The sequence below is a fragment of the Chaetura pelagica genome, unplaced genomic scaffold (genome assembly GCF_000747805.2).
Source record: "Chaetura pelagica isolate M959 unplaced genomic scaffold, ChaPel_1.0 scaffold109, whole genome shotgun sequence".
NCBI lineage: Eukaryota > Metazoa > Chordata > Aves > Apodiformes > Apodidae > Chaetura > Chaetura pelagica.
The window spans coordinates 13511819-13523375 of NW_009970725.1; the positions used below are offsets into that span (position 1 = coordinate 13511819).

At 39.8% G+C, this 11557-nt stretch overlaps 1 protein-coding gene across 1 annotated transcript in view; it reads right to left on the reverse strand.

Annotated features, from left to right (window-relative positions):
• PPP4R1 (protein phosphatase 4, regulatory subunit 1) overlaps positions 1–9156 on the reverse strand; it is a 49619-nt gene extending 40463 nt beyond the window's left edge. The window contains exons 1-2 of the mRNA XM_010006932.1: positions 9132–9156; positions 8407–8542 (exon numbers count right to left, since the gene is read on the reverse strand). Coding sequence (XP_010005234.1) covers positions 8407–8542; positions 9132–9156 — 161 coding nt within the window. The remainder of the gene's footprint in view (positions 1–8406; positions 8543–9131) is intronic.
• Positions 9157–11557: the final 2401 nt, after the last annotated feature.

Below are 11557 nucleotides of genomic sequence, written 5' to 3' on the forward strand. Positions count from 1 at the left end.
TGGATCTCACAGTACGTCTTTGCTAGTTCCTATGAATTAGACAGATGGCTACGCAGAAGTAGCCACCCTGTAAGGTGAAGGCCACAAACCTTCTGCTCAAGAAGAGGAGATGAAATAACAAATCCTAACCTGAACTAGGTATCACTTATTTATTAAACCCACTCGAAGCTAAGAAGGGATGTTCAACTTCCTCCCTGGACTAAAGGTAGAAGATGGCCCCTAAGTGCATCCAGGTGGTACAATTAGCAGATTCTGGTAAAAATCATTACAACAAAGGCAATAGGGAAAGCTAAGCTTACCCTAGAAAATCTAACTGGGTCAGCAGCCAGTAATGACAAGGTAGTCTCTTAACTCCCTTCATTCAGTGTTCCAGGACATGATGTCCACTCATGTCACAGAATCACAGAATGGTTAAGGTTGGAAGAGACCTTAAAGATCACGAGATTCCAACCTCCATGCCAAGAGCAGGGACACATTAGCCTAGACCAGGCTGCAGAAAGCTTTATCAAACCTGGCCTTTACCACTTCCAGGGAGGGGGCTTCCACAACTCCCCTGAGCAACCTACTGTAGAACCTCACTACCCTCACAGTGAAGAATTTCTTCCTGATGTCTAACCTAAATCTACCCTCTTTCAGTTTAAAACCCACATCCTATCACTACCCTTTCTGGGGAAAAGCCCCTCCCCAGCTTTCCTGTAGGCCCCATTCAGGTACTGGAAGGCCACTATAAGGTCTCCTCAGAGCTTTCTCTTCTCCAAGCTGAATAGCCTCAACTCTCTCAGCCTGTCTTAGTAGAAGAGGTGCTCCAGCGCTTTGACCAACTTCACTGCCTTTCTCTGGAAGCTCTCCAACAGCTCTATGTCTTTCCTGTGATGAGGGCTCCAGACACGTATGCAGTACTCCAAGTGCAGCCTCACCAGAGCAGCACCTCCCTGGCCCTGCTGGCCACACTTCTTCTGATGCAGCCCAGGATGCAGTTGCTCTCTGGGCTCCAGCACACACTGAAGGCTCATGCTGAGCTTCTCATCTACCACCACCCCTAAGTCCTTCTCCTCAGGGCTGCTCTCCAGCCATTGTTCCCCCAGCTCGTATTTGTGCCTGGGGTTGCACCAACCCAGGTGCAGGACCTTGCACTTGGCCTTGTTGAACTTCATGTGGTTGGCATGGCCCCACCTCTCCAGCCTGTCAAGGTCCCTCTGGGTAGCATCCCTTCCCTCTAGGGTGTCAGCTACTCCACAGAGTTTGGCATCGTCAGCAAGCTTGCTGAGGATACACTCAATCCCACTGTCCATGTCCCCAACAAAGATGTTAAACAGCACTGATCCCAATATTGACCCCTGAGGAACACTACTCATCACTTTTCACCACCTGGGCACTGAACCATTGACCACAACTCTGGGTGCAGCCATCCAGCCAATAACTTATCCACCAAGTGGTCCCTCTGTTAAATCCATGTCTTGTCAGTTTGGAGACCTGGATGTTTTGTAGGACAGAGTCAAATTCCTTGCACAAAACTAGGTAGATGACATCAGCTGCTCTGCCGCTATCGACCATCTCTGTAGCCTTGTCATAGAAGGCCAGCAAACTGGTCAGGCATGATTTGCCCTCAGTGAAGCCATGCTGGCTGTCACCAATCACCTCTTATTCTCCATGTGCCTTAGTTTTTTTGGGAGGATCTGTTCCATGTCCTTGACAGACAGAGGTGAGCCTGACCGGCCTGTAGTTCCCCAGGTCTTCCTTTTTCCCCTTTTTAAAAAACAGGCGCTATGCGACCTTTTTTCCTGTCAGCGGTAACCTCAGCAGACCGCAATGACCTCTCAAAGATGATGGACAGATGCTTAGCAACTGCATCCACCAGCCCCCTCAGGACCCATGGATGGACCCCATCAGGTCCCATAGACTGGTGCATCTTCAGGTTCTTTAGATGGTCATTAACTTGTTCTTCTCGTACAGTGGGAGGTGCTTTGTTCTCCCAGTCTCTGCTTTTACCTGCTGTGGCCTTGTTCTGCCAGTATCCCCAACAATCTGCCAAAATTCTTGTTGTGCCTCCAAGGTACAAACTTAGGACACAGAGCTAAACCTACCCTGCATCTGCCATAGCCTGAGAGCTAGCATATAGGCAACTAAAGTGGAATGACTCCAGCCCCGCAAGCTCACACTTCAGCATGCTCCACTTACTGGAGAATGGAGAATAAGCAAGGGTCCCTAGTGCCCTCTCTAGCAGTCTGATCTTCCTTCTCAGGCAAGCATTGGCAGTCAAGCTACAAAAAGCCTACAACAGAGGACTGCAATGAACTATCAATGCCTAGTAGCATAGCATAAGGCAAGAAGTAGCTTGCCCAGCAACTTGGCAGGTGAGTACCACATGAGCATTTGTGAAACTGCAACAGAGCTCCCAAGGATGACCTGTGTGGCCTAGACACACAAAAAACCTAACAAAAATCAGTGGACATGATTCATGCTCAAGAAACAAGATACCTCCTGTAACAGGGAAAAAGAGAAGGAACAGGTTTCCTCTAATGATAATTACAAAATGTTCCCATAAACTGCATTCTAACAGGGGATCAGACTCATTCAAGTACTTTTGTGTCAAATGACTCCACCAACATTAACAATTATAATATAAGTTATTTCAATGGCATACATCTGTTCCTATGCATTACTTCTGGTTATTAGGGCAAAATCTGGGACTAGGATTAATGGTTTCTTGCCATCTCTCTCCTGCCACTTGCTTGGGTTTGTGCAGTGCTTGCCTTTAATGAAATACCAAACTCCACTGAGAACTTCTACCTTTACACATTCTCTGCCAGCACAGTTGTCTTCAGTGCCACAACTAATAGCATTGCATCTTCTTGCCCATTTGGTCAGACCTTGTACCAAATTCCTCCAGGTCCTAAGAGATTTCTGCTAGCTGCTCTGACAAGTGAAGCTTTAAATCAATAACACTACAGCTGTGAGCACCTGAAGAAAAGTATTTATTAACCTTACATGTCTTTGGTATATGATTGACACCTAAGCAGCAGTGCATCTATTTATCCATTAAATAGCTTATAGGCCAAAGAAAGGGCAGAGGTCCAAGGCTGGAACGTAGCATGCAGTACAGGCATTTCAGCTGTTATGGGCAAAAGTGGAGGATAATTAGCGGAGTTCAAGTTTTTGTGAACATGCATGGGGAGAGCTTGTCCAAAGGTAGAAAACCAACAGGTAGGATAACTTGTAGGCACTCATCACTGCAATTGGCAGTGGGATAAAATGAGGACAAATTACAAAAACCCTGCCTTAGTGTCCACATGCAGGGAGCAGATATTTTGTAGACTTTGCACACATGGACATAATTAGGATTTGTGATTATATACTCTGAGAAGAGCTATAAATATATTTTCTTGGCTCATTCAAACACCTTTAACACACTCCTTTGACCTTATTTGCAATCAATAATGGGAGTTGTAATTGGTATGATTACTGTGTACCAATCAGCATCATTAGTCCTTCATTCATTATTAACTTATTTATTAATTAACCCTTTAATAAAGTCTACTGTACAATTTAAATTAGTTCATCTGCACCAGGAGTGCATTTAGCTAGTAAGCATGTTATAATAAAAAATAAAATATTAAGAAAAGGAAGGAATGTATTTTTTCTTTGCCCATTTTTGCAAAACTTGTCAATCAAGATTTCGTAACATTTCACATGTAAGTAAATATTGGTAGTAGTAACTTAGCCCAGCACTGTTTTCCCCAAGCAATCTCAAAGGATAGCTTGACTAAACTCTCAATGTTGAAATCAACATGTTTTTACCCTTCTTAAGAAGAAAGGCCAAATACACAGAGATGCATTCAGTATTGTTGAAGTACATAAGATATCTCTTAGTGTTTTGGGAAAATTCTGTCCTTTGATAGTTATGCTTATATCATTTTAATGTCTACTTACAAAGGTAAACTTTCTCAATCTACATTGTGAAAGTTAAACTTAAGTAATCTATTTGGTATGCATGTATCTGCAAATTTGTTCACAAAAATGCGTTTTGAGGTTTGGTTCATTTTTACTAAATTTTTTTCTTTGATGCACAGTGGACTCAGAAAAACTAAAACATGAAAAAAGAGGAAAGGAGAGTTACAGTTTAGGAGAAATTACCTAATTTATCCCCAGATTATGGAAAGTGTCCTAGTCAGAATGAATGCCACTGGTTTCACCTGCATGGCTTTGGTATGAGCTTGGCATTTCCTTATTGTCAGTACTCAAAGAATACCCCAAAAGGCTGAAAGCTTAGACTGGCCTAGACTGCACAGACAGAAGGAAAATGAGTGTGGAGAAAAATTAACTCCAGTTGTGGATAGCCAAATTCTCAGTTAACTTCCTGGTTTTAATTTGATCATACTTAAATGAAAATAAGCCAAGGTAATTATTTACGCTTGAGGAAGGTCTTGACAAGCTTCTTAACATCCCACCAAACATACTGTCTTAGAGAGGTTTCTTGATACACAGCACAGCACAAATGAATGAAAACAGCATTCTTCTGGTTTAGTGGGGGCACTTTCTGCATGCAAGACCTAGTTTTTAAATACACAGTAAAATTACATTCTTGAATCTGCAAAAGAGCAGAGAACTGCAAAGGCTTATAGTACAGCCCAGATGGATCCTAAATTTATCATTACCCTTAATTCCTTGGTCATTCAGTTCCTGACACAGAGCATATACTCTAAAAACTTTTAGACTATTTTCCAGAATCACAGACATCTAAAATCAAGGTTTATATTGTGACTGTTGGAGTCAGGAATCAGAAAACTACATCAAAAGAATTCATTGCAACATGTGGTACAGTCTCTTTTCTGATCCAAATCGTTCTTTTGGAGCCTAGAAAGCAAGCAGGCTATGTTCCACCAACCATGAGAAACCCTCAGGTCTGTGTTGTGAAATTAAGAGAATCATACCTTTTAGCCAAAAAAAAGACAAATTACCCAGAATGCTTTAGGCCAAATCTTCACCTACACTGTAGACAGCAGAAGTGCTACTGATACACTGTACACGAACACACACCCAGCTATGCTTAATCCCTCTTTGAGACCCAATATATCCTCAGCTACTTCTGAGTGAAGCTCTGCAAGTATTTTTAAGTTAAACTATTTCAGAAAAACTATTTCCAGAGACATCAGATGGATTCTCCCAGGGGAAAAGCAAAGAAGTACTTCAGAACACAAAGAAGCATGGCAAGAGGATAGCTGAAAAGTACCTACAATGATTTGTAGACATGGTCTGATAGCCAAGACTGATCATTCTGGGGAATGAGAGTCTGCTGCCAAGATCTGCTTCAGTTTGAAGAGAAAGGGCAACAACAATTCCTCAAATAGTAGGCTGAGTGAAGGGAAAGGTCTGTTGTTCAGGAACTGCCTCACTATTCAAAAAGATCTGTTGGTGAATATTGTATACTTCTGAGCCTTCTTAATGAAGAATGGAAGCAAGTCAATGGCAATGAAGCTTGGGAAAACCCACAAAGGATTTTTGAAGTGGGAAGAGACAAAAGCTATGCTCCAATCTGCAGTAGCAGTTGGTTTTTAAAGAAAACAGCAAAATGGAATACTCATCCATGCGTGCATGCACACACATCAGTGCTACCAGACACAAGGAGACGCTGTGTTTCAGGATAGTCTTGGCTTTCTGTTCAGCATCTGTACTTGCTGCAACATGACATTTGGATTTTTAAAGTTTATGCTAGAGGTGCTTCTCAACTCTGGTCTGGAGGCTGCCTCTTTAGTAATAAAACCATAACCAGAGTTCTACTTGCCTTGGCTTTCGGAAACAAAAGAGGTCATGTTTGTCAGGTTCCCCTCAATTCTTGGAGACTATGACAAGGTCTGTGGTGCTGATCAGCAATACTTGCAACAGTAAGGACATACACCATAACATATCAAAAACTGTCACACTGCCACTCCTTCCACCATTTGGGAAGCTGTTGAAGGATTCCCTCCCTCATTTTTTTTTTAGTTCACCATATCAAATATAACTTAAATGAAGAAGCAATTCCTATTTGCAGGTTCCAAGTCCTATCTTCTAAAATTCCTTAGGTTGCAAACATAGATCCATTTCTATCTGAGAGCAAACAGCTTAGGCCTTCAGACACCACGTGAGAAATCTTAAGACCTCAAGGAGTCCACTCAAAGGAAACTAAGCTTTTGCAGTTACTGTCAAAAAATCAATTCACTTTAATAACTCAATATAATCACACACTGCAATTATTATACATATGTAGATGACTAACCAAATCAAAAATTGTAATAAAAACAAATTCAAAGAGAAATAACACTTAAAGGTAATTCCCCCCCCCAAAAAAAAAACAAAACCAAACAAACACACGAAAAGCAAATTCATCTATTCAAAGAAAAAAAAAAATTAGCCTAATTGATCTAGGTTCAGTGTTTATGTTTCAAGGCCTTGGGGACCTATAATTTGAAGCTTCCATACAAATGCAGATTCAAGGACACAGAAACAACTGAAACATCAGTAACTTAATCATAATAAAAAATTATGCTGAACTACACATAAGCAATTCGATGTGATACCAATTGCTTATGAGAGTAAGTCCCATACTAAGAGACATAAATTACATTAGAGATAAGTAATGTATTTTTATCTTTTCCCTATGAAAAGCTCCACTTCATCCATACAAAAACAATCCATATTTCTCCCAAGACTGACTAATGCTCAATCACCATAAACTGTCTGCACTAGCTAGTCACTATCACACCGTATGATAGTGAGTAGCAGTTATATCACTCTTTTCTCTAATTTCTTATGCTACATAGTACAGGAAACCTACAAAGAGAGCTAGGATTAAACAACATGTTTAGGAGGGGGGGAAAGGGGGGGGGGAAAGGGAAACCCATAAGCAAACACAAGAAAACCCCAAGGAAAACTACCCTTACTCTACCCATCTTCCCCTGCAGAAGGCAAGCACAGGATGCATAAAGGTGGGCACCACCATCAAAAACATTTCAAGCTTATGCATACCCCATGCAATCCACACTGAGAGACTCAGAAAGACAGTTTTTTCTTGAATGGGCAAGGAAAATATTAGGAACACTATTATTTAATATTCAAGTCACACAACTTGAGCTTCTGAGTTTGTTCTCCTCTGTACTGGCTTTTATTACAGAATTGTCACCTATGGCCCTAAAGGCTCCTCTTCCCTTCCTCCCAATGAGAAGTCAATCATGCAAAAACTCTCTCCTGGTTGGCAAATTGCTGATTTCATTTCAAATTGCAAAATACCACAAGCTTTGTATTTCAGGAAAACACAAAACTTTAAAATCAGGTATTTCAGAACTAATTAATGCATAAAGATTTATGCAGGTTATCATAAGAGAAACCATTCTATAATTGTTAGCTTCAGTTCAATCAGAATGAAAACCTTTCAAGCAGGGTATGTTCCTACACGTAGTATGGAATTTTAAGTATACTTCACATGACTGAAGTTAAGAACAGGGCTAAACCCTTACAGAACTCAGGCCACAAACAATAAAATAGAGGCTAACCTACAGTGTGGTTGATCACAGACTTGTCTTGCACATAGTACTGAACTAAGAATTCAACATTAAAGCAAACATACTTTATTAAAGATCTACTTGAAGCCCAAATTAAACTATGTTAAAATAAAACACCATAAAACCTCAACATATTTTATACATTTCCATGATCTTGTAACTGTTTGCAGTTACAATTAAAATAAATGCTGGCTTTGAATTTCTTCATTCCATTGCAGAGCATCTGTGTGCAGGGAATGGGGTGAGAGGTGTGTCTGTCTCTAGTATGCTACAATACCTTTGCTTTCAAATGGAACAACTAGCTCAGTGGCATTACAGAAATAAAAAGGGGAAAATGCAGACAACAGTACTAACTGGGTAAGGTAAAACCTTCTTTTCAGCAGTTTTTCATTTTCAAAAAACAGAAGCAATAATATTCAAACTGTAAACCACAAACAAGGATGATCCTGCAGAACAATTCTTGGGTTCCTGGCAATCTACAGTACTATCCATTATCCTCTCCTGACCTTCGATGAAAAATGTTCTTAAAGTTACAGAGCTATGGATAAAATTTACTATTATAATTTAGGCCTGTGTCAACAGGAATGTTCACATCAACAAAAAGCCCAAGAGGATGTGGTCTAATTAAAGAAAAAAATTCAAAAAGACCTGAACTACAATTGCTTAAAAGGTAAGCAAACTTTTTTCTGTTAACATTAATCTTTTGCTCTGTAAGAGTATCAATAGATTTAGGACAGGAAACTATTTTTTGTACAGTTGTCAATTTTTAAAAAATTATTTGTATTTCATGCAAATTAACTCCAGTCAGATGTGAATGAGATTAATAGTTTGCATACTGTTAGTCAGACAGAATATTTAAAAAGCATACCTGTTAAATATGTTCTCACTTGCAGCGTACTTGTCCAGTCTTCCCAAAGGCGTCAACATTTCATCTTGTGAGACAAAGTCCAGGGCTGAAGGTATAATAATGACATCAGACTCTGAGCTGTAGTCATCCACACCAACTATCAGAGACATCAGAAATATTCCTTATAATCACAGTAGTTTAACACTAAAATGATGCCTGTTGTTGGTCTGAAATATGGAAGTCTAGACAAGGTCCCACTGACAATGTACTTACTAGCTGCACTGCACCATTCCCCCTAGCATTCCCCAGCCTCCATTTGATTGATTACATATAAATTGGACTAAATGGATTTTTAAGTAATTTTCATGTTTCACTAAATATCAGTTTCCTATCTTTATATTTTTATTAAGCAAATTACTATTAGCTAATTCTAAAGTCAGCTTTTCAAAGACACACAGACTAAAAATCATGACAGCAATTAGACCAGAGATAAAAAACTAACACAGCATCATCTAGCAGAAAAAAAAGAAGGTTTTCTAAAGAAGAGAACTCTAAATTGTGTTTAAAAGTTCACGCAATTCACCTATTGCATAATTATTGACAAACACATCAATAGGGAACTTAATATAGAGACATCTTTATCAACATGGAACCACAATGAAATGGAAAAGGGGTCCTACCCTGCTCTACTGAGCTGCTTGAAAAATTAGAAAAAGGTGGTAGTTAAAATCCTGTCTTCCACATACTCTCTAAACTGCTCAAAATCTCCATCCCGTAACAAACATCTTAGTCTGTAATTTCAATCACTTATTTGCTAGTATCACACACGCATTCACTCATTTGCAAGAACTATCCTAGGTCACCTGCTTTACTCCTGAAAATACAATATTACAGTACACTACAACTATTCTTCAGTCTAGCCAAGTTTCTCTGAAAAGCCTTTTGAAAACTAGCAAATAGAGATGGATAGAAGACAAAGACAGATCTAGAAGTTTGGATTTTTTTAAAGTGAACTCTACAGAAGAAAGAAGAGATTATTGTCATCTTACCTTCCAACCAATTATACTATGTTATGTAAACCGGTAATTAGACATTGTATCTTTATCTTCAAAATTCAGAACACGTAAGCAGCTACCATTTCCTGAATATCTTTCTTGACACAGTTCAAATGTCAAAAGACTTAACACCAAACTTTCCATGTGAGTAACATTCTTAGGCCTGAACTGAATTAATGGCACCCCTTCACCGACAAAATTATTCTCCCATTTTCTACATAGAGAATCAATGGGCGTTGTGTAATTGGTCATAAATAAATCCTACCCCTGGAGGAGGGTCCAAATTCTTATTTGCTGATTGGACATTAAATCCTTGCCAGAAATCAAGTGAAGAAATGATGGGAAAAGAGCAAGGGTGTAAGAAAAATCTGGGATACAAGGACAAGGAGATAGTGTGCTAGAAGCTGCAAGGCAAAGTAGATGAAAGAGCAATTTGGGGAGAGGAACCGGTGTTCTTCCATATGCCTAAGGTAAAGGGTAACAAACTGCAGGGGGAGAAAGTGAAGGCTCAAATAAAAAAGGTCAGCTGCAGAAAGCTATTGCAGCAGAAAGGAAAAGCACTTAGCAACCCCAGGTTTACACAACTGTTTGAACCTGTGTTTGTTTTGGGTATGGTTGAGATTTTTGTTTGGTTTGAGTTGTTTGGGTTTTTTTGCAAGAATCAATTTTATTTTCACAAGAAAAGTGTGGGGGGGTAAAAATGCACTCATAATGAAAGTTAGGATTTTATGACAGGTTAAGTTAATAAGGGACCGGCTACATGCTTTGACAGGCTCATAGGCCTTTAATTCAACCCACCGATCCACCAAAAGCCAGAGGTTTTCCTGTGTTTATAGTCATGCCATGCACTTTTCTTACACAGACTGGTCTTTTTAGAACACAATCTTTCAGTTGGAAGGGACCTACAACAAGCATCTAGTCCAACTGCCTGACCAGTTCAGGGCTGACCAAAAGCTACAGCAAATTATCAAGAGTATTGTCCAAATGCCTCTCAAACACTGCCAGGCTTGCCATCAACGGCCTCTCCAGGAAACCCGTTTCAGGGTCTGACCATTCTCTCAGTAATGAAATGCTTCCTAATGTCCAGTCTAAACCCCATCAGCGCAGCTGTAAACTGTTCCCAAATGTCCTGTAACTGGATCCCAGGGAGAACAGATCAGCACCTCCCTCTCCACATCCCCTGCAGAACTGAAATTAATAGTTCAGTTATGGCATAACCAACTGGGTAGGAGAAAACATCACTCTAATATTCCGTATATCAATTCTATTACAGGTTGCTATTGTTCTAGTTTTACTTCCTCCGTATATCTCAACTTCATGTTCCACATTCCTCCCTTTGCCCTGTTCATTTATTCTCCCCTGAAACTCCTATGGTCCTATGTAGATGCCACGCTAGACAGTGCAGAATATGGCAACTGCTGTACATGTCTTAACACAAACATACAGCGAAGTTGACTAGATGTCTGATGCCTTGATTTAATGAACTGAATGTGTTCTGATAATTTTTGCCTTGTGAAATCAGTTAAGTCAAGCAAACTGCTAAATCCACTCTATATCAGATGCAAATATCAATGATAAATATATAAGCAGCTGCTTACTGTTTCTCTGTTTGATGTCTCCTGCTAGTTCAAACAGAAAGTGGTGTGTGTGGATTTGACTCTGATGTGTTTGTGCATGATAAAATGAAGTTTAGCACTACACTGGACTTAAGGTGCCTCTGATCCCGATGCTGAACAACACTGATTATTTAAATAGTTCCAATATCTCAGCTTGTGGTCACAAGAGTTCACATGGCAACATCCCAATAAATGCAACACTAATACCAACAGGGAAGGGAGGGGTGATAAAAATAAATCAGTCAGTACCTGAACAGTTTACAGGTTTTTTTAAACTACTGTTACAGTTACCTTACATATTCATTTTCACTTTCACGATCAAGACCCCAATTCATATGAAGCCAGACATTAGCTCAGTAGAATTCTCACTCTAACAGGGACCCTCAATGGGTGTTTGTCTTTAACTTGTCCCAAAGACAATTCACCAACAATTTAACAACTGCTCATCTAAAATGCATAAAGAGCCTACTTTGCATTATTGAATAAACCAAGTAACTTTGA